The sequence below is a fragment of the Tilletiaria anomala genome (genome assembly GCF_000711695.1).
Source record: "Tilletiaria anomala UBC 951 chromosome Unknown K437scaffold_162, whole genome shotgun sequence".
Taxonomy (NCBI): domain Eukaryota; kingdom Fungi; phylum Basidiomycota; class Exobasidiomycetes; order Georgefischeriales; family Tilletiariaceae; genus Tilletiaria; species Tilletiaria anomala.
Window position 1 is genome coordinate 1 of NW_013546860.1, and position 26575 is coordinate 26575.

General features: G+C 54.7%; 9 protein-coding genes across 9 annotated transcripts; 4 read left to right on the plus strand and 5 right to left on the minus strand.

Moving 5' to 3' along the window:
• Positions 1-4282: 4282 nt before the first annotated feature.
• Positions 4283-6729, plus strand: K437DRAFT_52724 (uncharacterized protein). Its single transcript, XM_013384658.1, has 7 exons — positions 4283-4430; positions 4532-4606; positions 4664-4878; positions 4946-5587; positions 5643-5681; positions 5767-5855; positions 5927-6729. The coding sequence occupies exons 2-7, from the start codon at positions 4541-4543 to the stop codon at positions 6328-6330; spliced, it is 1455 nt and encodes a 484-aa protein (XP_013240112.1). The 5' UTR covers positions 4283-4430; positions 4532-4540; the 3' UTR covers positions 6331-6729.
• Positions 6730-6762: 33 nt separating this feature from the next.
• Positions 6763-7306, minus strand: K437DRAFT_271073 (uncharacterized protein; the record flags this gene model as incomplete). The annotated part of the gene is made up of 2 exons (XM_013384659.1): positions 6763-6807; positions 6890-7306. The coding sequence occupies 2 exons, from the start codon at positions 7304-7306 to the stop codon at positions 6763-6765; spliced, it is 462 nt and encodes a 153-aa protein (XP_013240113.1).
• Positions 7307-7443: 137 nt separating this feature from the next.
• Positions 7444-7949, minus strand: K437DRAFT_52842 (uncharacterized protein). Its single transcript, XM_013384660.1, has 2 exons — positions 7694-7949; positions 7444-7632 (listed from the first exon to the last, which is right to left on the minus strand). The coding sequence occupies exons 1-2, from the start codon at positions 7901-7903 to the stop codon at positions 7528-7530; spliced, it is 315 nt and encodes a 104-aa protein (XP_013240114.1). The 5' UTR covers positions 7904-7949; the 3' UTR covers positions 7444-7527.
• Positions 7950-8614: 665 nt separating this feature from the next.
• On the plus strand, positions 8615-10789 carry K437DRAFT_260061 (D-aminoacylase). The gene has a single exon (XM_013384661.1). The coding sequence runs from the start codon at positions 9010-9012 to the stop codon at positions 10756-10758; it is 1749 nt and encodes a 582-aa protein (XP_013240115.1). The 5' UTR covers positions 8615-9009; the 3' UTR covers positions 10759-10789.
• Positions 10790-10840: 51 nt separating this feature from the next.
• Positions 10841-11374, minus strand: K437DRAFT_229634 (Endoribonuclease L-PSP; the record flags this gene model as incomplete). The annotated part of the gene is made up of 3 exons (XM_013384662.1): positions 10841-10887; positions 10953-11001; positions 11075-11374. 3 exons carry the CDS (start codon positions 11372-11374, stop codon positions 10841-10843), a joined length of 396 nt encoding a protein of 131 aa, XP_013240116.1.
• A 452-nt stretch (positions 11375-11826) lies between these two features.
• K437DRAFT_276760 (uncharacterized protein) lies at positions 11827-13533 on the plus strand (the record flags this gene model as incomplete). The annotated part of the gene is made up of 2 exons (XM_013384663.1): positions 11827-12241; positions 12313-13533. Exons 1-2 carry the CDS (start codon positions 11852-11854, stop codon positions 13531-13533), a joined length of 1611 nt encoding a protein of 536 aa, XP_013240117.1. The 5' UTR covers positions 11827-11851.
• A 334-nt stretch (positions 13534-13867) lies between these two features.
• Positions 13868-15813, minus strand: K437DRAFT_265255 (putative PHO89-Na+/phosphate co-transporter; the record flags this gene model as incomplete). Its single annotated transcript, XM_013384664.1, has 3 exons — positions 13868-15215; positions 15298-15670; positions 15741-15813. The coding sequence occupies 3 exons, from the start codon at positions 15811-15813 to the stop codon at positions 13868-13870; spliced, it is 1794 nt and encodes a 597-aa protein (XP_013240118.1).
• A 1386-nt stretch (positions 15814-17199) lies between these two features.
• Positions 17200-18602, plus strand: K437DRAFT_276762 (putative D-lactaldehyde dehydrogenase). Its single transcript, XM_013384665.1, has 2 exons — positions 17200-17622; positions 17716-18602. The coding sequence occupies exons 1-2, from the start codon at positions 17343-17345 to the stop codon at positions 18522-18524; spliced, it is 1089 nt and encodes a 362-aa protein (XP_013240119.1). The 5' UTR covers positions 17200-17342; the 3' UTR covers positions 18525-18602.
• Positions 18575-25179, minus strand: K437DRAFT_52983 (uncharacterized protein). Its single transcript, XM_013384666.1, has 4 exons — positions 25005-25179; positions 20088-24912; positions 19528-20026; positions 18575-19465 (listed from the first exon to the last, which is right to left on the minus strand). Exons 2-4 carry the CDS (start codon positions 24802-24804, stop codon positions 18625-18627), a joined length of 6057 nt encoding a protein of 2018 aa, XP_013240120.1. The 5' UTR covers positions 24805-24912; positions 25005-25179; the 3' UTR covers positions 18575-18624.
• Positions 25180-26575: the final 1396 nt, after the last annotated feature.

Sequence of the window (26575 nt, forward strand, 5' to 3'; positions counted from 1 at the left end):
AGTTGACCATGATCAAGGTGTCCGACTGTGTGCGGTATTCCGCCCTTGCAGGCGAAAAGGGACAGAGACATACCGTTCACTGAACACTGTCCTTGTTCGAACTCGACACTCGCCAAATGCTTTATCAACCTCCAAGGGCCGAATCTTCTCGAATCAGAGACATCAAGGCAGTATATGTGTGTTGCCAAAAGGCGGGATTCCCCTCGAGAAAATGATGGGCTCGCTGGTGCGCGTGAGTATTGATGGGAACTCTCCCTTAAATGGCGTTTTTGCACGTTCCTCGAACTGCCGAGGCTTGCAGTTTGCATTTTCGGAAACAAGATGCTAACTGCCGGCTGCCCCTCCAAGTCTGAAATGTGTGGTGGTGAGGAAGCGGGACTCCCCTGGTTATGCTACTTGAGCGAACAGAAGTAGATACTAGATAGATTCATTCACCCTGGGTCAAGAATGAGCGAGCGATTGATCATGTTGGAACTGCCGTGCCACCAAATTGCGGGACTCCCGCGAAGTTCGCGACTGGTTGGCCTTCCCCATTCTGCCGACTGCCGTCGACGCTGAAACCCTATTCAGAATCAGCTTTTATACGGCTATTCAGCAGGCCGACGTGGCCAACATTACTGCCTGGGAATTTCCGCATTTCACATTCTTGGCTCTGCAAATGACTCGGGTACCACGTCTAACAACCATAAACATATTGTTCCTGCGAACCCGCAATTGATTTCCAGACACCTTCTTTTAGTAAATACAATGATGAAACAGACATCAAATTGCACCGGGGTCATTGAACTCGTAGGGTTTCACATGCTCGGGCTTTCCACCCCTGAGAGGATGTTCGACCTTTAGAGCATTGACATTGATGTCATCATATGGGAGCTTGGGTTAGTTGACCAGTGCTGCGAGGATGAAGCTGCTTGCAGTTTTGGGCGCGAACGGTGGCTATCCTCCGAAGGAGCGCTGGGCGGGTTCTAAGCAGAGTTGGGCTGATTCGGAGCAGGTTTAGACGACTCGCTACCAGGGGGATAGTTATAATGATTTGGATTTGAGCTAGGCTGATTCGAAGCCGGCTGGTTTGGAGCAGACTTAGGTTGATTCAGAGCAGAACTGGGCTGTTTCGGAGCAGAGTTAGGCTGATTGGGGGATGCCTGGGGTGGAGATTGAGGACGCCCGGATCCGCCGGCATAGCCACTGAAACAACTTTTGAAGAGTCGTTTTTCGACGTGGAGAGTAGCCGGTGCAGAGTCCACCGAGTCATTCACCGGGATTGGGGCGGCCAGAGCAGCTAATGGAGGGTGAGCGGAAAGAACATAAAGGTTTTCACTGGATGGCGCATAATGTGGCCCCTCTCTGGACCACACAAGCCAAGGCATGGCTCACCAGGAGCGGCAATGGCCAATGCGATCAAAGCTCCGAGCTTGATAGCGTTGGATGGGTAAGAAAAAGCGAGAAGAGCGTGTGATGCATTCCGTGACTTTCGTTTGAACTGGATGTTGTTCAGGAAGCAAGATGCGCGCTGAGGCAAATTGACCGCTTGAATTTATGAGAAGGAAAATAGTAGTGGGTAAAGCGAAAATGAGGACCAGCCTGAAGAAAGGAGGGAAAGGGAAGAGCAACGCTCGTTGCGTGCTCTTTTTATACATTGCATATCAGCATGTCAGATCGGATGGTCTGGAGGAAAAGCAGGAGGGAGGGTTCTGCCGCTCATGCATGTCTATAGGAAAACAATAAGGTTTTACCGTGAATGAGGGGTTCGACGCGTGTTCCATGCGTTGCTTCGAAGGACGAATCACAAATGCAGCCCCACATGTCTGCATGTGCCCGATTTCTGGAGCCATAAAACTGGTATTTGGGGGGCATATGTAGGAATAATAAGTTCTGATTCCACAATGCCACAACCAGTTTCGGCGCCCCCGAAGCACATGCATTTGGGAGCCCAGCCACCAGAGCGCGTACCTACTAGGATCGTCTTCGGCTCACACCGAAATTGCTTGGTGACGATATCGTGCATGGGGTAGCATGTATGTGCTCATGTGCAGCTACACTTCTGGCCGCTCATACCCGTTGGGCTGGAAGGCTTGATGTTGTCAGGCGACCGATTCTTGGCCACTCCTAACCCTACTTCAGTCTTCTCCTTGGCCCCTACCCTCACCTTATCTTCTACCATCTCATTGGCTCTGTTCCTGTCTCTGGCCCCACTCGCACCCTCGACTTTTCCTTCATCTCCTTCATACCATCTACTCTCCGTACACCCTCATGATTCTACTCATCCTATATCATAGACTAATCTTTCCCACTCATCATCACCGACCTACCACACATACCCCAGACTCTACTATCTCCAAACACTCACCCCCAAACTCTACACCCCCAACCCTACACCCCCCTTCAAACGGAGGAGTCCTTTCCTATTACCTCTACCATCTACTCTCTTGCTTCCTTAGCTCTCCACAACATTCTAGTTGTATCACTCTATCGTCTAGCCAAGTCCAACTACCTATCCCTTCATCAACTACTCTTCGACTGATTCCCATCTAGATTCCATACACTCAACACTGCCCTTGATTTTGAAAAGACTGTCACAGGCTTGTTTTGCCGTACCGTATGGCGCTACGTCGATTGTCTTCGCGAATCTATCAGGTAACATACGCATCTCCAGTCATAGTGAGAGCATCCACAGGGGCGGTCACCTGTTCGCTCGACATTTTCGAGATACTTCTTGGCTAGGCTCAGGGCTCTGCGACTTGAACTAGGTGCCTGTTAGGCGCAGATCACTCACCACTCGAAGTTGCTTGAGCCTTGATGTACTTGGGTCAAGAGCCGGGACCAGCGGAGGACACGATACTGAGCGCTTCGAATCCAAGGGCAGGTCGTATCTGGTGAGGAAGGCCGCCCTTCGGAAGCCCTCAGCTGACGTTCTGATCAAGAAACGTAAGCAGTGGCGAAAGCAGCTGCAATACGCATACTAGCTCAACTGCGACGATACTTAGTCCGGCGCACTACTGGGCCGGCTGATGGAGTAACTTGGAGAATCTAGGCTATTGGCTGAGGGCAAGAAAAAGGAACTGTTCTCCACGATTGTACTGTAGAAAAGTAAGAGCGATTAGTATATACAATGACGCACGGGTAGCTGGAGTCCTTCTATCGGGTACAACCCTGGACGCAGCGTAACCAAGCGGTTCACGAGACGAATTTAACTCCCACTACAGGGGAACTAGGCCAACAATCGGTCGCCTGACTGCACCAAGCCTACAAGCTCAACGGGTATGAGCGGCCAGAAGAGTAGCTGCACATGAGCACGTACATGCTACCATATACGCTATCTTCCCCTAGACGATTCGGTGTGAGTGAGAAGATGATCCTAGTAGACACTCGTGTTCTGGCGACTGGGTTCCTCTCTCGCATTGTCTCCTCGCCAGTCGCTCAACGCTCATCAATTTTAAAGCTACACGAGTTAGGCGATGACTTGGCTGAGAAGCCCGGAGTTCGCAGGATGTAGTTTCGTCATGGTGTGAATAGGGTTGAGGGGGAGGGGTCGCAGCAATCTGTGAAGCATTCCCGACTGCTAGGGTCGCCTGGGGGATTATATGGCCGGAATCATCACGGTGTTGCACGGTCTCATTCACGCTCATGTGTTGGTGTTTAATCCATGCGTAGCTGGTAACTAACATGCCACCTCCACTCCTAACACCTGACACTTGGGGTACCCTGACTAGCGGCGCTCTCCACTTTGTTAAATCCAAAGTGCCTGAAGGTTGTGAGCATCAGACGTTCACCGCTCATTCACCGTTCCATTCATCATCGCCATGGACCAGAAGATCCTTGGAGCCTAGTGCGTCAATCAGGTTACCAAGGGGCGGTGGTGCTCGTGGAAAATATGATTATTTGTCACTGAGCACAAATCAACAAATTAATCACCAATTGTTCTTTCGATAGGATATTTCTCTCGGCGTCGTGGACGGTCAGCCTCCAAGCTCATCTTTCCATCCTATTCACACAACCCGTCAGCACACAGGCCCTCGCCTTCACTCGACCATTCACCCTTTGGCCAAGGTCTTCTCTGATTGTACTGACTAGCTCAAGCTCGAATCGACTCAGAGCAAGTCCAGGACCACCCCTTTCCCGGAGATGCCTACGATTGAATGTTGGTGCCGATCGCTTTACAGCGGTCTCGGTGATGCAATGCATTCGCTCCCCTCTGCTTGCTCGCTGAAAACTTGGACCTGACACTGGGGCATCAATACGGCTCGTCTTTATCGGCCAAGAGAGCACACAGAATCTTGGGTATTTGGCAATGACTATCCTTGCCACCTCTTGCGCTCTTCACTCTTCCAGAAAATGTGTATAAAGCCAGCGATCGCATCACACCCATTTTTCATTGGCCTCACCCAGCGACATACGCACAAGTCTGACTATCGCCACATCATTTTCCATGAGTCTGATCGGTATCGCGCTCGCCTGGTGCTTTGCTGCCTTAACGGTATGGGCCCAGGCCCCACCGCCGCGGCTGACGCCATCAACCTTCCTGACTTATCAGACTCCAAGGATGGTCGGAGATCAGCCTCATCATCACAACATGAGTACACTTTGGGCAACCAAGCTTGAGCTTGCTGTACGTGCGCTCATGAAGTCAAAATGCAGCAGAACATTGACGCGTAGAACCCTACAGGCTCAAGTGGGAGCCTACCCTTACCAGGGCGGCAAGTTCGCTGATCTCGAGCCGGTCTTTCAATTCCTCATCTCCTCCTACCCTAACGAAACCTGCGGTACGATCGCAGACGATGATTGGGCGGCCCCGTTCATCGATCCAGGAAATGCGCTGGTTCAGCAGGCTAAGGACGCAAAAACATCTGGCAATAATGCAACATCATACGAATACTTTCTGTGAGCGTGCTTCCGAATATCCCATTCATGCCGAAGAATGCGGAGGCCAACTCCTTCCGTTCTGTAGCCGTGCCCAAGCTCTATTCCGCATTTCCCACTTTCCTTGGATCGGCCCTGGCAGCACTTCTAAATTGAAGCTACAGACGTTCAATTCATCTAAAGATGCACTCAAGAGTGCCATGGACGTCGCCCACAACATCACCTTTGAAGAGGTTTCGCTCGCCTACAACAACAGTTTAAAACTCTATCCCGACGCTCGGGATGACTTCGTCGTGTGGGCCTTCCGTCCAGCCACGACGGACAAGAATGGAAAGAAGACTGCTCGAGCAGGTCCACTGCCTACAATTTTGCTGATCGCGGGTCTCGGGCTTAACAAACCCGATCAGATGGCCTCAATCGCTCCGCTTTTGCGCTTCGGGTACGCCGTCGTTGTGATGGATATGCCTGGCACGGGAGACGCGCCAATCACGGGCCGCTACACTTACGCAGGCGCCGCAGGAGAAGGCACGCCGCCATCTGATACCAACCTATGGTCCGCCGTCGTCGAATATCTTCAAAGCCAACCGCACCTCTACGATGCAAAAAAGCTCTTCGTGCTTGGACTGTCCACCGCAGCGTACTGGACCTTCAAGTTAATGTACCTCATGGGCGAGCACTTCATCGCTGGCGTCGGACAAGGCGGACCCGTACACTACACCTTTCAGGAAGAGTGAGTGTGGGTCAGCCGATCCGAGGAATGTGATGACTAACCAGGCATTACGTAGCTGGCTCAATGCGTCTCAGACTTTGAGCTATCCGTGCAAGTGAGTGCGGTCGACGGCGCGTTCGAACAAGGGCTTAGCCATGCGACTCGTTCTATGCCCGGACACTCTTTTGGTTTGCTATCAGCCTTCCGGTCGCGCTAGGCCACGCTTTTGGCTATGACGATCCCGTAGAATTCACTCGCGAGGCATGGCATTACAGTCTACTGAACCAGGGTGAGCACTTGTGACTGCAAACTGCCAAACTGCAAGTGGAAGCGGATTCAAGTTTTTACTCCCAACTCCAGGTCTTATTGGTACTTTGCAGCCTGGGCAGATTTTGTCTGTCAATGGCTTCGACGACCTGGTCTTTCCGGTCGACGACAGCATTCTGCTGGCGACAGCGTATCCTCCGATCGTGGCCAACGCCACCTCGCCCATTTCTTCTGCAGCGCCTGCTCCGATGCTCCGCTTGTTCCCTGGAGCGGATAACACTGGTGAAGGATGGGGCTTCCCGTACGTGGAACAATTCTTTGAGCAGGCCATCCACGGATTCGGCTCTGGATTCTCGACGAGCCTGACAACTCGGGGTACCAATTCCCTCACTGCCACAAGTGGCGCAAGAAATGCTGGGGCGCATGACCACACACTCAGCCCTGCCGTGATCCTCACGGTGGTCCTCTATTCGCTAGCACGCATCATGGTGCTCTAGTCTGCAGGGCTTCAGCAACGGCGACACAATCGCGCGCCAATGTGAAAGCCAAAAATAGCCGTCACATACCACCATCTTGAACAGATCAATCCGCGTTGACGCCGTCTGACGATATCCTGCTCAAGGATGGAATGTACATTTACATCCGTGTCATTCAAACATGACAGCTCTCTATGGAATCTACACAGTGTTCACAATTCCCCCCGGTCGCATACGTTCAACACGCCAACCTATAGCTGTGCGAGTTCCAGCTCTCTACCAGGGCGCTCGTGGAAAGAATTTGGGCTTGGACCTTGGAGCCTCCTTGTGCTCGGTCCCGCCGTGCATTGTCCAATCACATGTACATTATCCAGGCGAATGTGATGACCACACAAAGCCGGCAACAAGTGCCAGAAATCGCGATAGACGGGATGAGTTGCGGACTCATTCGCTTCAGAAGCTATTGGCCGACATCAGGCCAGCATAACTTACCGTGGCCTGAGGAGCGCAAGACAAGGCTGACGTCAGTCTCGCCTGAAAGAAACGTCAGAAGCGGACGAAAAGAATTCTGCATATTCACGGCAGCCAGGACCGCTCTTTTTGATTCGCTGCTGGTATTGTTCGTGTACCACGCGGAGACCAGCACGCTGGACGCAAAGGCACCCATGGCAGCCAGGAAGGAAGCGCCGTACATGGCATATACGTTGCTGGCGGTTACTTTTGCGACCATATTCCACTTTACCAGGCCCACGAGCAAGCAAAAGAAAATGTGGAGTCCCGGCTCTGGGAACGGTTCGCTAGACTGGGTGGCGAAGATGTGAAAAGCGGCGCCGCACACGTTTGGCGCAACGGTGTAGAGGTCCGTATTGAACTCGTCGTATCCTAGACCTGTGAAAATCTGCGACAGGACCGTATTAACGGAGATGGACGGGATGCCAAAAGTGTAGGAGATGCTGGCCCAGACGGCGTGGCCAGTATGTGAATGGCTTAAACACATCGCGAATGTCGAGCTTTTGTTGACACGGATGAGCCGGCTTCGATCCACCGTCATGAGATAATCATCTCGTCCTTGCTGGGAAAGCGTGCGGTCCGCGGGGGTGGACGGCAGGATCAGGTAGGCAAAGTCGGCAAATACGAAAGTGATGCCGTCCCCGATGAGGAAGAGAATGCGTCAGTCAGCGATCGACGGGTGGCTCAGCTGGAAAACCTCGAATGCGATTAGACCTGAAAATGCGCCGCAAATGGAGGATGCAGCACGGAAGGCGCCAACTCGGCCCTCCAGCTCACGTCTGGTCTAAAACGTTGAGAAATAGAAGACGCTACCTGTGCAAGGATATCAGCAAGTCAGCGTTCAGGCTGAAACCATCGCAGTTGATGATCATACTTCTGGAAGCATTGGATTCTGCAAGATGCCTAACAGCTTGTTGAGAACGAAAAGGCTTGCAAAGTTGTGGATTCCGGGTTGGATGAACGAGGCGGACCCGAAACAGAACATGAAGATGGGCACCAACCGACCGGCGCTGTACTTCTTCACAACAAGCAGGGGGGGGATTCCGCACAAGCAGACTGTAAAAGAATCCACTCGCCAGCTCATCGAGGCATCAACGCGAGATGAGTCCTGTTACAGTTCACAAGGAACGTGAAAATCATTGTCAGGAAAACGTACTGCTGCCCGTAAAGGCGAACGTCCTTTTCAAGTGTTTCCGCTTTAGCATTGCCAAGAATATGAAAGAGGATAATCTGTGGCATCAGCAAGAGATACAAATGCAGTAGGTAGAGGAGCAGCTCCACGCTCTTCCCACTATCAAGAGCATTGAACAGGTAGATGATGGTGAGGACCGGAAAGATGATCAGGTCTGCTTTTCGATTGAGACGCTTCTCTAGCAGATGCTCCTCGGATGTTGGTTTTCACCCAGTTGGAGCCGGTAGGGTACATGTGGGCCCGGCGTTCATCGTGATGGCCGCTGCAACAAACGCTCGAGTCTCCCGCAAGCAAGCACAAAGGTCGCAATGCTTGACTGTGGTAATCTCTGGCGAATTGCAGTCGAGCAAGCCACATTTGTGCATCGCCCATTTATGCTAATCCCTGGAGATAGCACTGTTGTCCGGGGGTGGAAAGCGCTGGGCGCTATCGCCGTATCTTTCTGGAACCGCCGACTCTGCTCGGCACAGCGCACTAGCACACTCTCGCTTTCTTAGCGCCCTTTCCGCCCCTCATCAAAGAAGGGGGCCTCCAATTATCATCAACGCGGGGGCCCTCATACATGAATCAAGATGCACTGGTTAGCCGATGATGAGGATAGACCCCACAGCTGATCGCACCACAGATCACTGAAAGAAACCACAGCTGAAGAGAACAGAAAGAATCCCAATTAGCGTAACGCGCGCGAAGGAGCTAGAATGGGTACAAGGGATTTGATGCATATCTGTACAAGCCGGCATATCTATTTGACTCGCTGTCGGCAACCTAGAGAGATCGTCGACCATCGATTGGTGATGCGCTCATAAAAAGATCAGACACGAAAGGTCGAACGGCTTATTACGTTTCACCACCTCAAGTCTTGCCAGCTTTCATCTTCGCTGTAGCCAGCAGTGATATGCATCAGCTCGATGAGTAGATAAGAGGCACAAATACTCGCGCGCAGAAAGCAGCAAACAGCTCGTCGGCTGCTCCCGCTGCCAACCACCCGCATAGATACGATGTCTGTCCAAGAAGCTGCACCCGTTCTTATCCGAAATGCGACCATAATCGATGGCATGGGATCGACCCCTCGATACATTGCTAGCGTACTGATACGGGAAGGTACAATTCACAAGATTTTTACCCACCCAGCAGATGTTTTGGCTTCGGAGCGCACACGCGTGATCGACTGCGAAGACGGGAGGTTGACGGTGTGCCCCGGCTTCATCGACATGCATGCACACTCCGATCTCTCGCTGCTGCACACACCTGAACACTTCGCCAAGGTCACGCAGGGCGTAACGACAGAAGTCATCGGCCAAGACGGCATCGCCTACGCTCCAGTGGACCCTGAATGCCTGGAGAAAATTCGCACGCAGATCGCTGGGTGGAACGGAAATCCTGAAGATGAGACATTCTGGAGCATGTGGAAGCAAGGCAGTGTATCCGAGTATCTGGACCTTCTGGACACGAGCCGGATAGCTACTAATGCTGCCTTTCTCGTTCCGCAAGGCAACCTCCGCATGCTTGTCCTTGGCTACAACCAGCGCCCAGCCACGCTGCAAGAGATCACGCGCATGCAAGAAATCTTGCTCCAGTCTCTCGAACAAGGAGCAGTAGGCATGTCCTCCGGGCTCACCTATGTGCCGGGTATGTACGCTGCGGACAGCGAGCTCGGTCAGCTGCTCAGAATCGTCGCCCAGTACGGCGCTTACTACTGCCCACACACCCGCTCGTACGGCAAGGGCGCGCTGCAGGCGTATGCAGAAATGATCGCACTGGCAAAAGAGACGGGCGTTCGTTTGCATCTGACGCACGCGACGCTCAAATTTGCGGAGAATTCCGGGCGAGCTGGCGAGTTTCTGGCCCTGATCGACAACGCAATCCAAGACGGTGTGGACATCACGCTGGATACATACCCATACATGCCTGGTTCAACGACGCTAGCGGCGCTTCTTCCCAGCTGGGCCGCCGCTGGCGGCACAGACTCGATTCTAGGACGCCTCAACGATCCAGTAACACGGAAACGAATTCAGCACGACGTCGAGGTCGTCGGCACGGACGGATGCCATGGATGCACCTTGGAGTGGGACACGATCGAGATTTCTGGCGTCGGCGACGCATCACTTGCTTCGCGCTATGTCGGCCGGACGCTCGCTTCGGTCGCCGCTGCGTCCGGCCGAACAGCGTTCGAAGAGCTGGTGTATCTTTTACAAGCTGACAAGCTCGCTACGACCATTTTACAGCACGTTGGTCACGAGGAGAATGTGCGTGCGATCATGCGGCACCCGAAACATTGCGGTGGTAGCGACGGCATCCTGACCTCCACCAAGCCGCATCCGAGGGGCTGGGGTACCTTCCCCAGATTCCTCGGCCACTACGCGCGTGACCTCGAGAGAGGCAAGGAGAGAGATTTATACTCTGCAGCATCAGCAGAAGGGGGCGTATACAGGACTGTGCAGCCGGAAAAGATCTTCGACGGTGGTTTAGAGGAAGCTGTTTCGCACCTCACATACCGAGCCGCACGCGTTCTCCGCCTGCAGAATCGCGGGCTCATCAAGGAAGGCTACCGAGCCGATCTGGTCATCTTTGATCCCAAGACAATATGCGACCAGGCAACCTTCAACCAACCGCAAAGACAGGCGAAAGGTGTACAGACTGTGCTCGTCAATGGACACATCGTACTGGACGAAGGTGTTCCCAATGGAGCAAGGTCCGGTCAAACCATCAGAATGCGCCGGAGCGGGCAGGAGTGGACTGTATCATGAAATGAATTGCAATTTCTGGGAGAAATATTGGAGAAACCGTTCTGGATCAATTGCTTGACGGTGGCAAAGATCTGCGCCTGATTCAGGCTAGTGCTACAGCCTCGATTTCGATCAGCACATCCAGAGGCACTTTAACATGCGAAACAAAGAAGTCAGCGAGTGTTGCTTTGTGATTCCAATCTTATTCGACTCACGCTTTCCAGCCTGCATGCAAGTCCTTGCTGGCTTGGGGGTTGGAAGAGCCTGTAAGCGCAAACGTAGGTATACCGTCAGAGGTACACATATCACACCGCCAATCGTCAACGAAATCTAGTACTTTCTCATAGATCTCGTTGACCGCATCAAAGTCGCTCATATGCTTGAGGAAGATATTGACCTTGACGAGCTTTTCGATGCTAGACCCGGCGCTCTTGAGGACTTGCTCAATGTTGGAGATGCATTGGGCGGTGTGCTCCTCGATCCCACCGGGAACAATATGGCCCGTGCCATCCATAGGAACCTGGCCGCTGAGATACAGCAGGCCGCCAGCTTTTGCATAGTGCGAATAGATATCTGAGCTGCCAGAGGATGCGATGATCACAGCATCAGCTCCTCTAGGAAAGGTTAGCAAAACCATGCTCGCACTCACCGAGACTTGAGCGAAGCGCAGTTGCCCTTTTCCACGCTCATGGTGAAAATTTTCTCTGAATATGTCCGTATTTTAAGATGATTTGGATGTCAAAGGAGATAGAAACAAGTTGATGATACAGGACGATGTCGATCTGGTGAAAAGATTCGGAGGTCTAGAGCGAGGTGAACAAAAATAACATGATGGCTGGGATGGTCCGATAACAGAGGTAGTATTTCGGTTCAGGAAACGCTTCGTCCACGTCGAGTGTCGTCCCCCCACGCTGATGCTGACCAACTTTGACTCATTCCATATTAAATAGTCCCGGCCCCGTTGCCGTTTGGATCCCCCATGAACGGTCGAGGTGATTCTGATTCGACCGAGTCCGGAATCCCGATAGTAACAGCATCAGCCAGACTTTCTGCTTGGTGTTTTGAATTATCCTTCTAGAGGTGAAAGTTCTCGAAGCAGCGTCAGCTTCTCTCCATGTCGCTTTCGGTGCCTTCCATACAGCCAGGGACACCTGCTGCTCCGCGGCCGTCCAAAGCGGCGTTGCGAGCGCTGTTCGGTGGCCAACCCCTCACATCTCTCCGTACACCTGCGGCAATCGTGGACATTTCACGAGTGAGGCGAAACTGTGCCCGAATGCTGTCGGCCGCGCAGGACGTGTGGGGGGTCGAGTTTAGGGCACATGTCAAGACGCATAAGGCGCTTGAGGCCAGCTTGTGCATGCTCCTCCCGGACCCCAGCGGCAGACCTTCGCTCCGAACTGGGCGCGCCATAGTCTCGACCCTGCAAGAGGGCTGGGGCCTTATTGAAGAGAGTGATGCCAACGATCCAGCGGACAGAGGGCAGATGAAGCGTGTACTAGAAGAAGTTCGTGTCCGACAAAACAGCCCTGCATCGATTCCCTGGCATGGCTGACGATCCCATTTATTGCTCAACAGGTCCTCTACAGCCTGCCTCCAGCGATGGACAAACTGGGAGACCTTCTCGCGCTTCGAACTGCCCTTCGAGAGTACAGTGCCGCTGGCCGGAAAGCACAGCTACGCTTGATGGTTGACAACGTCAAGCAAGTCCTGGCATTGGAGCAATTCATGTCTGCTCTTACGCACGATGGCAGTGAGCGGACAGAACCGTGGAGCGTATTTGTCAAGATCGAATGCGGAGGGAAGCGGGCCGGATTGGACACGACAACAGCCTACTTCAAGCACTTCATCAAACTCGTGGACGAGCAATGCCCGCACGTTTCCATCTTTGGATTCTATGTTCACGCAGGTCAATCGTACGCCAGCAAGAACCTCGAACAAGCCGATGGCTTCTTCAACACCGAAATTCGTACCGCAGACGACGCATGCCGCATGGCCAAGGAGGTACTCTACGGTGCGGTCGCGGGCAGTGTTGATGAACGGCACAGGGCATCGCGCCATTCATTCCCGTTTACTCTCTCCGTCGGGTCTACCCCTACCGCTCATGCTGCGATTTCTTTCGAGAAGCAAAAGGTGAACGAGGCGCTTGCCAAGCTCAGCGGTATACTAGAGCTCCACGGTGGCAATTACCCTTTCCTCGACCTGCAGCAGATTGCCACGAAGGTTATTCCTACACAACAGCAGCAGGAGGATTGCACAGACTGCTCGACATCCCCATCAGGATGGGGCGCCATGTCTGATGTCGCCTTCAGCATACTTTCCACCGTTATTGCCGAGTATCCTGCACGTGCATCGACGTCCAAGACCAACAAGCTTGAGTGGCATCCATCCGGGCATGTGCAGCCTGGCGACGAAGCGATGTGCGACGCGGGAGGCATCGCAATGTCCAAAGATCAAGGACCGTTTGGCGGGCTCGGGCACGTTATCTGGCCGACGGACAGGATCGGATGGGAGATCAGCCGCGCGAGCCAGGAGCACGGTGTGCTGGCCTTGCGGAAAGGTGACACAAGCAAGTGGCAGGCAGAATGGGCATACCCCAGGAGAAGCAGCAGCAGCAGAAGCAACGAAAGTGACGCTGAGGAGCCCAAGGCGGTGTGTATCGGCGACAAGATTCGCATTGTCCCGCAGCACGCATGCCTCACTGCTGCCCAGTACCCGTGGTACTACGTGGTGGATTCAGAAGACGAGACCAAGGGCTCTACCGTAAAGGACGTGTGGGTGCCATGGAAGTTCTGGTGAGCGAGAACATAGACTAAAACGGTTCGCCATAGATATTGTCATCACTGGTTTCAATATAAGAAAGTGCAAAAATGCATGCTCAGAGTACATGCCATACCCCAAATATTCACAGGTAAAATAAAGTCCAAAGAAACGCCGCGTCGAGCGAACGTGTATGCGCTCAAACCGGAGCCGCGTAGCCCCAACGAGGAGCATTGACAATCATGGCGAAGAGGAGACCGGAGACTAAGCCAGCCATGGGGAGGGTGAGGATCCAGCTCTAATCAAGCCCAAAGGGGGAAGGTGCATGGAAGAGTCAGAAGAGATCACGTAGGAACAGTTCATTCAGACAGGTTTAGTCCGCGATACTATGACTCACAAAGAAGATCCAGGCGAACCCTTTCCAGTTGACGCTACGCCAGTCACCGTTGCATAGCGCGACGGCGATTGTGGCGCCTGTGATGCTCTGCGTCGTCGATACGGGGAGGCCGAGGTAGCTGGCGATGACGACGGTGCAGCTCGCGCCAAGCTCCATGGAGAAACCGCGCGAGGGCGAGTGCAACGTCAGGCGATTTCCGAGGACGCTCATCAGCTTCCAACCGTACGTGCTGAGCCCAATGACAATCGCCGCGCCGCCGTATGCAAGGATCCAGACGGGCACCGGCTCCTTGGACCCAGGGAATGCAGCAGAGGACCAGATCGAGTAGACGACCGAGAGCGGGCCGATGGCGTTGGAAACATCGTTGGCGCCGTGCGCAAACGAGGCAGTACATGCGGTCATGACTTGAAGGAACGAGTAGAGATGCTCGGCGTTGTTGTCGTAGTGTGCCGCATGCGAATGGATACCACGTAGACGCGTGACTTCCTTGCTGGAGCCGTGCATCTGCATCTTGTGCACGTCGGTGCGGATGCCAGCGGTAAGCGTGTACCATACCCATGGGAGTGCATTGTACCGGAGCACCGTGTACAGGTTCCATGGCTCAAGCCAGGAGCCCTCAAAGCTCTTGTAGTCAGGTGGGCGAGGGCGTCCGTTGGGGAGCGTGTCGTTTGCTGGGCGCGAGAGCTTGGCTTCGAGGGCGGCAAGTTTGGACTTGAAAGGTCGTTGAGGTGAAGCGGGAACGGCGCTCTGCTGAGTGGCTTCCTTGCCGGGCTCCGGTTGCGGCTGCTGCCCCTCGACGAAATTATCGGCGACGTATTTCTGTTTCTCGTTTATGGAGTTGTTCTCGCTACGCTCGACGTCGTCCAACGCTTGCATGCTGGTACGGACATGGTCCTCGTCGTGGTGACCCTCGTAGTAGTCCCTGACGGCACGCGTCTGTTCCGAGGTGAAGGCATCCGCAGGGGGCTGGCGGCGCCACAGGAGCGGACCGAGGAAGATGTGGTACCAGCGGATGGTGTAGTCGCCGCGCACGACTTGGCAGTGCACCCAGGGAAGCCAAAAGAGGATGGAGAGCAAGCTGACAACGCTGGCAGTGCCGAAGATGGCGCCTATGGTCGTTCCCGTTGGCAGCTCGCTCAGATTGAGCGATGGCGAGCCTTTAACGATGATGGCTGTCGTGAGAACAGCAGCAACGATGAAAAAGTAGACCGGGGAGAGGATCAGGCCGCGTTGAACGGGGTTCTTGCTGCGCAAGACGAGGAACTTTGTGACGAGAAAGATGATGGCTGCAAAGCCACCCGAAACGACGGGTGCGATTCCCCAGCTATGAGAAGCAAATATTCGTTGAAACAGTTAGCGTGAAGTTCAAAACAATCCATGGGACACGCTCCTTTTGCTGCACTCACGAGGCGAAAATCTGTGCGACGCCGTTCCAGCCCCACTTAACGCCGCTACCGTTGCCACGGACGGCGATACCGACGCCGATGAGCGAGCCGACGACGGTGTGCGTGGTGGAGACGGGCATGGCCATGCGCGTCGCGACCGTCATCCAGGCGCTGGCGCCAATGATAACACAGGTGAATGCGAGCAAAGTGACTCCCGCGTCGCCATTGAACGACTTCAGGTCAATGACACCGTTCTTGATGGTGCTCGTCACGCGCGCGCCGACGAGGACCGCGCCGAGGAACTCGCAGATGGCGGCGCCGAGCATGGCCTGTTTGAAGGTCACACTACGCGAGGACACGCTGGTGGCCCACGAATTGGCGACATCGTTGGCGCCTATGCGTGAGTGGCGGCAAAATATGGTTAGTGCACGACACTGCCATGCAGGTTCATTGTGCATACGCACCAATTCCATATGCGTCAAGAAATGCAAAGATCATGCTGAGCGCAAAGAGGTAGTCGTAAGCGTGCCACGCCATCTTCACGGTTGTTCCCTGTGGATGGTGATGGTGAGAAGGTTTGTGAAGACGGAAACGCAGCAGAAAAGCAGCAAGAAGAAACAGCGGCTTTGCTGCAGCTCTTTGTTGAAAGCAAAGAGGGTTTGGACATGGGAAGGAGGACTGGATAAGAACAACGCCGAAGAACGAGTGACTTTAAATATCATTTCTGGTAAATGGGCCACCCTGAGTGGCAAACGTGGACCAAGAACAGCTTAGGGGAGGGGAAAAGAGAAACAGACAAGTGCAAGCGAAAAGCTGTGGAGCCAGGATGGCGATTGGGGATCGTTCGTATGCGACATGGTCCAATGCACATCAGCCACCACGTTTTGCTGCGAAGAGCCTCCTCAGAAGTTGAATGGACTCGCATCTCACGAAGAAACGTGTTGCAACATTGGTTGCACGTTCCGCTTTCCATCCATTGCAACCAAGTTGGTGGTGGATGTCCGAATGCGCTCAGGCACTGCTCGGGTTGGCCTCACGTAGTAGGCATGAGAGGGGGGCAAGCAAAACCCCCGATCGAGGCACTGGGCAGGGACGAGAGCGACTGAAAGGCGTTCATTCGTAGGTAAGTGGAAGTGTAGCGAGTGGTCTGGCGAGTCAAGACGACGTCCTGGCTGGGCACCGCGCGGCAACGCTTCAGCGCAGGAGCACAACACCCAAGGACTGGCGCGTGCCATGTCTTCGGCGATCTGATGATGAAGCATTGCCACATGCGCTCTGTGAAAGATGGAGATGGGGAAGTTTCAGAGCTGACGGGGCAGTGATGGAGGAGGACAAGCGTTTGCACGCGCCATCTCTTGGGTCTTTGACAGAAGGCAGTGGCTACTGCAGCTGTGTGATGGAACCAGTGAGGGGGAAGAGAGGCGCGGTTTCTTCTGTAAGATGGCAAATAGGCCAAGTCTTGGCAGTTTAGCACCCACTCTTGGCGCACTCTCGACTTCTAGTCGGTTCCTGTGGCGCGTTTCTGATTTCGTGCTGTGGACCCACCACATGGCTGGCACGTGTGAGACAGTGGCTCATCGATCCTCAATCCTCGGGTGTCACCCCTACACAGCATTCCAAAGAGAGACCTCGGCAACTTCTTTGTTTGCTTTCTTTGGTCACCGATATTCTCGGCCGAGAACCCCATCTGCCGACCTTGTAGCGCTCAACCCGCCGGCGGTATGGCCAAGGCAAGCTCAAGCTCGTGCAGCGCGGGCGTAGCGAGGTGGGCAGGCGTGGGGGGATAAGGACGATGGACGTCCCAAGGAAATCGCGGGCTATCGGAGCTAAGCGTCGTGTTATTCTCGCAAGGCAGGCCACATTTCGTCACGTCACAACTCCCATCGGCATGGTTCCACCTCCTGTCTTGGTGAAATAAGATCGGTTATAAATGCCGCAGCGCGAGGTGCATCGCCTTCGGTCCCGACACTCACTATATACCCATTTCCGCAGATTCAGAGACTTAGCTTGACTAAACCCGCACCCAGCCGCCGAAACACACCAGGACGTTCTATACTGATCCCAGCATGCCCGCCGTCGCAACCAACGCAAAGATCCTTGTCACCTCAGGCAGTGGCTACATTGGCGCGTGGACGTGCCTCGAGGCGCTCAAGCAGGGCCTCTCGGTCCGCACGACGGTGCGCACCGCAGACAAGGGCGAGCACCTCAAAAGGCTCTTCAGCAAGTACGGTGACAGATTCGAATATGCCATCGCGGAGGATCTGGAGAAGCCCGGCGTGTTTGACCAGGCGGTCCAGGGCGTGCACGGCGTCGCGCACACTGGCAGTCCCTTCCACTTCAACACGGGTGTGTTTCATGGAAGCAGCATGCAGAGAAAGCTAGCCCCACCGGCAACGCAGGCTAAATACTTTTTTTCTTTTGCCTCCTCTGCACCTGCAGAATCCGACCCGGTTGGCAAGCTGATCAATCCCGCAGTGAACGGGACGAAGAACGTGCTCAAGTCAGTCCTCGCACACGGCAAGGACGTGCAGCGCGTCGTCATCACCTCATCCTATGCCGCGGTGATCGACTCGAGCAAGCCGGACCGCATGTACCTCAACGTCGATGAAGATTGGAACGAGTACGACCCGAAAGAAGTCGAGAAACAGGGCAAGGACGTCCCCGGCATCGTCGCGTATCGCGCCAGCAAAGTGCTGGCAGAGAAAGCCGCGTGGAAGTTCGTCGAGACGCACAAGCCGACATGGGACTTGAGCACGGTGCAACCTCCACTTGTGCTTGGGCCGCTGATCCACGAGGTAAGCACGTCGGAGCAGCTCAACACCTCCGCCGCGTACGTCTATGCGCTCATTCACGGTAACAAGGACGCCGACACGCTCGCCAACCCGGGGGGAAACTGTGTCGACGTGCGCGATGTCGCTGACGTGCATATCAAGGCGCTCCTCGTCGACCAGGCCGGCGGCCAGCGCCTGCCCGCGTGCTTCGGGCCGTACACATGGCAAGACTGGGCAGACGCCATCCACGCGTCGCGCAGCGTGCCGGACGACATCAAAAAGCAGACGCCCATAGGCCAGCCGGGTAACGGCAAGGACGTTAAGCAGAAAGTCTTTGACCGCACCAAGAGTGAGAAGATGCTCGGCATCACGTTCAAGGATATCCAAAGGCAAGCCGACGACATGATTAAGTCTTTCGTAGATTACGAGAACCGCAGCTGGAAAGGCTTGCCCGCAGACGAGATTTTGCAACTATAGAGAGCATTGTATTGCATGGGACGGGACAGTGCAACGATCATATACACAACAGCGATGGGCGAAGTCCATATGATTCTGAGCTGTGAGGCTAAATAGCATCTTATGAGCCCTCGAATGCCTGCTTGCATGCGGCGCGGAAATGATCCAGAAGCTGATCTAGTTGAGGCAGGTGGGGCTTGGCAGGCAGCTCGCGCGGGAAGAACGGCTCTTTGCGCGTCTTGCCCGCTAGGTCCCCTATAACAAGGATGGAAGACTCGTCTTCGCAGTCACCCGCGATCCAGCGTGCGAAGATTTCCTGGCTGCGCAAAAGGTGCTTTCGCGAGAGGCTTTCAAGCTCGCCTGCCATTGCACCCAAGTCGGCATTGGAGGCGCCAGCCGAAGCGCCTGACTTGCTCTGCTCTGACGAGACTGGCGCGCAGGGGCCATCAAAGTGAAAGTGCAAAGAGGCCGCGGCGAGCCCATGAAGAAATGAGTGGATGCGGCTAAACGGCAGCACATCCGGCGCCTCGAGCGCGACCTGGTGCAAGAGCACGTAGCCATCGCGGAAGCCAAATTCGATGTGCTCGGTAATGGCAGCGACCGAGCGGGCTGGGTCCTGCACTCGCGCTCGCAAACCCTCACATAGGTCTAGCAGGCCGTGCAGCCATGACGCCAAGTGTATTAGACTGTCTTCGCCGCCAGAAACGCGTTGCATGGTGCAGAGCAGGTCCGTGATCGGCTGGCACAACTCAGCAATCGCATCAGCAACATCAGCCTTGGCAATCATGGAGCGGATCTGATGTCCATCTCGCCACAGCGAATAGAGGCGCAACATGCGCTGCAAATCCTTCACAAGCAGGTATTCGCGGCTTGTGTTGCTGTTTTTTTGCACCGCAGTCGGTCTGGTTGCCATGAACTCCTTATAGGCTTTGCTGGCTGTAATGATGCGCTCGAGCGTCGGTCTGCAAATAGACTCGATATGCGTTAGCTGAATCCTCGTAGAAAGTAATTCAAATTCACCCACCGATTCAAGCGGGGGTTGTCCGAACCGCGGACAATAGCAACGACAAGGGGGATTCCAGCCTCGTCCGCCGACTGGCGTACCATAGCCTTGAACGCCTGCGGAGCTTCGACGAACCTGCGAAGCTTCTGCTCGACCGTGTTCGATCGAATTCTTTGTCGCAGCAGCTTGAGCTCTTTCTGGATGGACACGGGATCGTCTTGCAGGAATAAGTCGAGCATATCTTGCACGAACCGCCGCTGGAGCAGCCGATGTTGAATTTGCTTGACCATGGCGAATGCAGGACTGCGCATTGAAGACGCAAGCGTCTGCCAAGGCAGCATCTTGTACAGCTCCTTCGCACGGGACAGGTTTCCGTGAGACTCGTCGCCAGCTACAAAAATACCATAGGCCAAATGTGCAGCTTGAGAAGCGATCCACTTGAGTGCCAATTGATAGTCACGCGGAAGTTGGCCGATGACGCTACAAGACTTGAAGAACTGGGGTATCTGCAAAAGTTCATCTAGCGATGGATAAACATTTAGCTCGAGCTCCTTCCGGCAAGTGTGAAGCAAGTCGCTTACCTCCACTAAGACAACGGTAGGCAAGACTGAAGACCTCGTTTTGCATCGCGCCAGAGACGAACGCATCCCGACCTGCGCTCATTATTCTTTCCTCCGCTTTCAAGTCTTGAGCGATCAATGCTTCTTGTACAGCGGCCTTCGCCTTCTTCAGCTCGTGCTCGGGAACCTTGCCGGTGACAAGAAAAGACTGTAGTGCATGGCTATGACCGACACCACGGATGGCAAGAACGTCGCGAAGCCATCTTCGCAAATCCTTGGCGCGAGCTGCACGTTCTGTTGTCAACAATTCGTCTCCTTCAGCGAGCGACAGATTGAGCTTTGACTCTGATTTCAGGTTGAGCGACTGGACAGAGGCAGGCGGGGAAGGCTCGCGAGGGGGCTTCCCAATGCGGGTTTTTTTAGGATCTGATCTGGACCGAATTTCCACCTTCCTTGGCGATTGCACGATTCCTTCGTGACTCGTTTTGTTCAAAAGCTTCGGAGACGGAACCTGGTGCTTGACGGCTGGCCCAGCAAACGCAGCTCTTTGCAAGCGCCTAGCAGCCTTTGAGCGAGGCTTGTCCAGCTGTGGTTCTTCGTCCGAGTCGCTGTCGAGATCCTGGTCATCGGCCTCGAAGGCATTGCGCGGCCTTGCAAGCGATTCCCTCACACCTACCGAGTCGCAGCGTGCTGACGTCGGTAATTGCAGGGACGCCGTGTCAAGGAGAACTGGTCTGTGCAGGGCAGATGCGCCTGGCAATCTTGGAATCGCAACCTTGCTGCCCATCTCTTTGAGCAGATTCTTGCGAAGGATTTGGAAGTGCTGCTCTGTGCGGAAAATAAAATTGTCCCACCGGCTCGGTCGCCGAACGCGCAAGACATAGGCTGCCGCGCGAGCCGCGACAATGTCTACTTCAAACCCACCGTTGCGCAGTTGGTCAACTGGCAGCCGGTACGGCAAGAGCAGCATCGAGCCATAGTCCAGCTGAGGAATCTCCTCAACGGGCGTCAGGCCGCAAAGCTGCCAAGCATAGAGGTGTGCCAGGATGGAAACTGTGGTCTGTTGAAGGCAGCTGACAGTCGAAACTGCGCTGAAGCGAGTAGCGTCGCCTTCTCCATGCCGATCCACATACCTGCTGACCTTTTTTTCATGCCATGACTTTGCGATGGGCAGAATGGCTTTGCGAAAGAATGCCTCCGCGCCAGGTTGCGAGCGCAGCAGGCATTGAAGCATCGGGAAGCTGGCTTGCTGATCCTCATAGGTGTGTGCGTGGCAAATTTCCCACCAAAGCTCGCGCTCTGCAAGCTCGTGCACGAGCGACCTCTTCTGCCTGTCGTCCATATGCGCCAATTGTGCGGGTAACGAAAGCTCGCGGACGGAGGTGGCTGTGCTCACAGACGGTGGCCGGACCAGCACGGTCGTACCGTACGGCAAACAAGGGTCTTGCGCTTCCTCAGCCTCAAATTGCGATTGCCCAATTGTAGACCAGAAGTTCTCTTCTTTTTCCCGTTCTTCTCGCCACTCCAGCTCAAGTGTTGTTGGCGCTTGCTCGTACACAGCAGATATGATGCTGGCGGCATCCGAGCCTAGTAGGCTCGGTGCGAGACTCCGAAAACTGCCGGTCCTGATGTGAAAGTTGGCGCCATAGCGTCCGGCTGCATCGACGCTGTTGAGGCTACTTGTGACAGACATACTTCTCGCAAGGCCGCTTGCGTCGCCACCCGTCGGGCTCTCAATCACGGTCATTTTCTTTTCCTTGCCAAGCCCACGTGTGTCCAGCGGCGCGAATGCATCGCGCCCGGCCAGCTTAGATCGTAGAATATATTCGACCTGCTTCATCTCCCCTGGTCCTGTGGCTTCTGCGTTTGCCGCCGTAGCGACTGCCCCTTTCCCCTCCTCGTCTGTCGTGTATGCATGGCCGTATGAAAATTCGAAGCCCGGTGTCGCCGACCCACTATGCCCATCAACAGAACACGAGATGCTGCTGTTGAATATGCTGTGGCGAAAGCCGAGCCGACTGCTGGAGAGCGACCGACTACTCGCACCTGAGGTTTTGCGCTCGAGGTCTGTTCCCAAACCACCGGGCCCAAGCGTGGCATCCGCCAAGGCGGCTGCATCAGCATCCGCATTGCCGAAATCGAATGCATGCTTCTCAGCGCGCGGCGTATTGGCCTCGCTACACTCTCCGCCCGAGTCCGCAGAGAAGAAAGCGGACGCACCGCTAGAGGATGTGGAGCCGTTCCGGAACAGCGCAGTGGTGGGTAACACAGGGAGAGCGTCGCTAGTACACCCAGCGCCATACATACTGCGTGCCTGCTGTATTTTCTGGCGATTGATCGCAGATTTGGCCTTGCGAGTTGCGCGCATCGTGCCGTCATCATCCTCCATGCCCAATTCGTCGAGCAGAAGTGCATGCGCCTTGTCTGGGTCTCCTGTCGCTGTCACCGTTGCATACATTTTGTCGTTGGTTGTGTCCAAGTCAGCGGCGACGCCTTGCTCTAGTAGCGACTTCCATGACTGTTGTTGCGACAGCGCATCCTCTTCCATTCCTGCTGCGGCCGCGAACACAATTGCTCGTGGGGACGAAGGCATCGATGCCACCGGCAACTTGAGAGGACTCGCAGGCGCTCCGCTCGGCAGGCTGAGCTGCGTGGAAGCCCGCTTGTCTCGCGTTGAGAAAGAGCGTATGCTGGAGAAGCTGCTGCGAATGCTGAGGCTCAGACTCGTCCTAGCAGACACGCTGGCAGCGTCATCTCCTCTCGTGTCGTTTCCTACGTTACCGCTTAGCTTCTCGCTCGTTGCAACGTCCCTGCTCTTCGTTTCCTCCTTGAGGAGCTCACATGATATCTGCCTTCCCTTGTCCTGCTCCTTTTGTTGCCCCTTGTCCGCCCACTCCTTTTTACGCAGAGCAAGCATCTTGAGGCGACTTATCACGCTTCTTTTTCCATTTTGTTCGACCTTGTTCGAACTGTCGACATTAGTTGATATCGCCGTATCGGTATTGTGCTTTTTTGGCGCTCGGGACATTGTCAAAACTTGCTCGGGGGCCGCCGACTCAGCCGATATGTCCGCGATAGAGCCCTCGCCAAAAGCTTCCATGGAAGAGTTTCTTCCTCGCGACAAGAAGAGACCAGTGGCTGAAACCCTGACCGTTCCGCTGCCGGTTCTATGGCGGCTGCTACGAGCATCCTCACCAACCCCGGCTCCTGTAGCGGGACTCTTGCGACTTCGCAACCTGATGGTGCCATGGCCTTCGTCAGCGCAGGTAGCGGGACTACTCTCACGAGAGCTGAGTGTGCCAGAACTAGCGACGCCAAGAGCACTGGAGCTTCGGCTGGCGGTGCCGCTGACGATTTTGCTCAGATTGCCGCTGCTGTTGGATATCAGAGAGCTCCGGACGGAGGCAAATCCTAGGCCTGCGAAACGCGATTGAGAGCGTTTACGCGCATGCGAACCCGCTTGGGAGAATGCGGCTGCGGCTGGGGCCGCTGCAGCGGAAGTAGAGTCTCGCCCCGCTCCATGTGACGTCGTTCGCCGCTCGCGCCACTCGTCATCGTCACTGTCCGAGCTGAAGCCTTGGCTTGCGGCTGATGCTGACGCGGAGCCCGAGGGCAACGCAGAGCTCGAAGCGGAAATTTCTCCGCATGGATTGGATCCGGTAGCTGGCATGAATTCGTCCAGTGTGCGGCTGCGCCTTGTGCTGATGCCCATGGCATCTGAGTCGGGACGTGGGGGCCTTGGAGGCGGGACAGAGGCGAGTGCCTCATCTGCGAGCGATAGCGAGGTCGATGTGGATGTGCTCGCAGAACCGCCAGACAGGGATGGAGAGCGGGAGAACGTCGACCGCGATCGCGGCCTGGTTAGCGTCGGCCCGGAGAGCAGAGTGCTGAGCGAAGCTGTCGGACGGTGGTAGCGCGCCGTATTTTTGTTGGATATTAAGGGGTTGGCGATGGCGCTGCGGCCGCCCCTGTTGCCTAAGCCGTTGCTCGGCCCGGCAACGGAAGCCTCGAGTAGATCGGGAAGCGAAGGCAGGAAGCAAGGGTTACTGATGGAAGCGTTCGGAGACTGTGGGCTCGCTTGACCAGCGGAAGAAGGCGACGCCCTTGATCCGTTCTGAGCCGCATCAAGCAGGTTGGGATCAGCACCCACAGCAGCACCTGCAGCTCCGGAGCCAACAGCAGACGCAGCAGCTCTAGCGCGGAGAGAAGAATTGCTGCTCCCCTTCCTTAGCCTGGCCAATCCAGGTGGTGGTGGGGGTACATCGTCTTCATGTGGAGAACAAACTGTTGAATTGAGGGATTTTATGCTGTTTATACGGCGGCGAGGGCGCCGTGAGACCGAAGAGTACCAGCTAGGGCGCGGTTCGGAGTCAGTGGTGGAGTGTGCTAATGTCATTGCATGGGAGCGCGCGTCGTTTTCTCGCGATTGCGCCAAGGCTGACGTCGGAAGGGACGGGTCCGTTTGAGAGCCAGCTTCAGGCGCGTCCTGCGCCATACGACTATACGAGGTAGTACCCTGCTCGCAAGTCTCGGCGTACGCGGCGCTGATATGGTGAGCGCTTGATTTCCGCATTGGTAGGCCCATCGAGGGAGCGGCCGCCAGAGAAGGATGTTGCTGCACGACTTCCTCGACGTCAGTGCTGAGCGCTGTCCAGAATTGGCCATCACTCGCGTCCCAGGAAGCAGATCCGCCTACAGTACCAGCGGCGGTGTCCGATCTTTTTGTTTCGTTGAACATGGTTTCTGCTCCCTCTGGATTGTCAGCCAGCGCAATTGAGCACGTAGCGCTGCGGCTCTTTGATGGAACGCGTCAAGTCGATTCTCCGCCAAGCACTTCAGATGAAACCTGGCGCAGATCGAAATGATCCAGTTGGCGCTGCAGGTCAGCCTTTGTTGATTGATAAGACGATGAGGGTTGCACAGAAGCGCGATACACACCTAGGTACAAAGCGGAAGATTGCACCGGAAAGCACGACGATCAACAAGAGCACTTATCGCTCGCCCTTCGCCGCCTGTCGCAGGAGGTTTGCCATCACCTGCCTGCTAATCAGCCAGGTGCAGGGCGAGGAGACTCCTATGTAAAGACAGCCGGGTATGCGGGCTAAACCCAAGCTGATGAGATGAATATCTCCTGGCTAGACTCACGTTGCCGATGATCGCTGCTAATTCTCCCCGAAAAATCATTCCAGGGATCACCATAAACAAACGCATGCTGGAGCCTGAGGCTCAGGTAGGGTTAAAAGGGTGTCTTTCTTCATGAAAATGATATTACATAATGTCGCATGGCGACTATGAACTTTGTTCTCAACCCTTCACCCTCTACGGTGGGGGACGCCATATCAAAGGAATGTGATGAATCGATGAGCAGGTTGCTGCAGGCAACCATCTAACCCCTCCCCTTCTCTTTTCGTGTACAACTCGCCATCGCTTAAGGCGGAAAAAAGTCAACCTGGCTTTCCGTGGAGATCAGATCGTCTTATATCCTTCTCATCGCCGTCAGCGTTCTTCGTATTACCTCTCTTCCAGCCTAGGAGGTCATTGTGAGCTTCGCCAGCGCAATGGTTATCGCTTGCTGGCTTGCTGTGCAACTCTCTAAAGCATGGAAGGAGAGACTTGGTCGATCGAAAGATTGCCTGCGGCTTGCTTTCCAGTCAAATTCAACTTGGTGCTTCGGCCTGCGCTCAGCCAACGCCGTCCAGGTGGCAGAAAAGCCCCAACAACCAAGGAATGCAATAGCTCACCATTATCTGCACTGTAGCAGCCCACAGACTTTCCGCAGGAAGAGTCGCGTCCCTTCATCTTTGGAAGGAGGGAATACGAGGGTGTAGAGAGCAATTCTTTTATTTCTTTGTTCATCAAAGCTAATGCCACCCAAGTTCCTTTAGCCCAGACCGCTGTAAGGGCACCAGCGCGGTTTGAATAACGAAGAAGCCATCAAATAATTTGATTGGTGCTACCAAGTTACTAGACAGCCCAACTTCGAGATATAACAATCATTAACTTGGTGTTTTTTATTGGCTGTGGACTGTCTTGACTCTCCTTAACAAGGCGACCAGTATGATATGCAGAGGTTTCTCTCGGAATTTCTTGAGGGATGTAAATACACTGAATACCGATTGCCTGTCCCATCCATCATTCTCTTGATAAACCATTTGACGCATACCATTTGCGCCCAAATCGCTCAACATCGTAGATCTCCACATTTTCTCCCCACTCCTATACTCTAGATCTCCCAAGCAAGACAGGAGAGCTCTACCACTCATTTGTCTCGTTTTCGCCTTCGTGTTGCGCTTGGTAAACCAAGATGAGCTAACCCTCCCACCAATCGTCGTCAAAGGCAGACAAGCAAAATAAACGCAGCAGGATTTTTGCTTCCCCGCCTTTTCCTCCGAAATTTTTGCAGGCGGTCCAACTGGCAGAGGCCGTGAAATGGGCAGTGGTAGAGGTAGAGGTAGAGGTAGAGGTAGAGGTAGAGGTAGAGGTAGAGGTAGAGGTAGAGGTAGAGGTAG

Bases quoted from the DNA above. Each gene is read 5' to 3' on its own strand.
- K437DRAFT_52724 (XM_013384658.1), top strand. From the start codon at position 4,541: ATGGTCGGAGATCAGCCTCATCATCACAACATGAGTACACTTTGGGCA. The intron at 5,588-5,642 runs GTGAGTGTGGGT...GGCATTACGTAG, and splicing joins CACTACACCTTTCAGGAAGA to CTGGCTCAATGCGTCTCAGA. The intron at 5,856-5,926 runs GTGAGCACTTGT...TCCCAACTCCAG, and splicing joins TTACAGTCTACTGAACCAGG to GTCTTATTGGTACTTTGCAG.
- K437DRAFT_52842 (XM_013384660.1), bottom strand. From the start codon at position 7,903: ATGAGCTGGCGAGTGGATTCTTTTACAGTCTGCTTGTGCGGAATCCCC. The intron at 7,633-7,693 runs GTATGATCATCA...ATCCTTGCACAG, and splicing joins AGAATCCAATGCTTCCAGAA to GTAGCGTCTTCTATTTCTCA.
- K437DRAFT_260061 (XM_013384661.1), top strand. From the start codon at position 9,010: ATGTCTGTCCAAGAAGCTGCACCCGTTCTTATCCGAAATGCGACCATA.
- K437DRAFT_276762 (XM_013384665.1), top strand. From the start codon at position 17,343: ATGCCCGCCGTCGCAACCAACGCAAAGATCCTTGTCACCTCAGGCAGT. The intron at 17,623-17,715 runs GTGTGTTTCATG...CTGCACCTGCAG, and splicing joins TCCCTTCCACTTCAACACGG to AATCCGACCCGGTTGGCAAG.
- K437DRAFT_52983 (XM_013384666.1), bottom strand. From the start codon at position 24,804: ATGTTCAACGAAACAAAAAGATCGGACACCGCCGCTGGTACTGTAGGC. The intron at 20,027-20,087 runs GTAAGCGACTTG...ATCCATCGCTAG, and splicing joins CTACCGTTGTCTTAGTGGAG to ATGAACTTTTGCAGATACCC. The intron at 19,466-19,527 runs GTGGGTGAATTT...GTCTATTTGCAG, and splicing joins GACAACCCCCGCTTGAATCG to ACCGACGCTCGAGCGCATCA.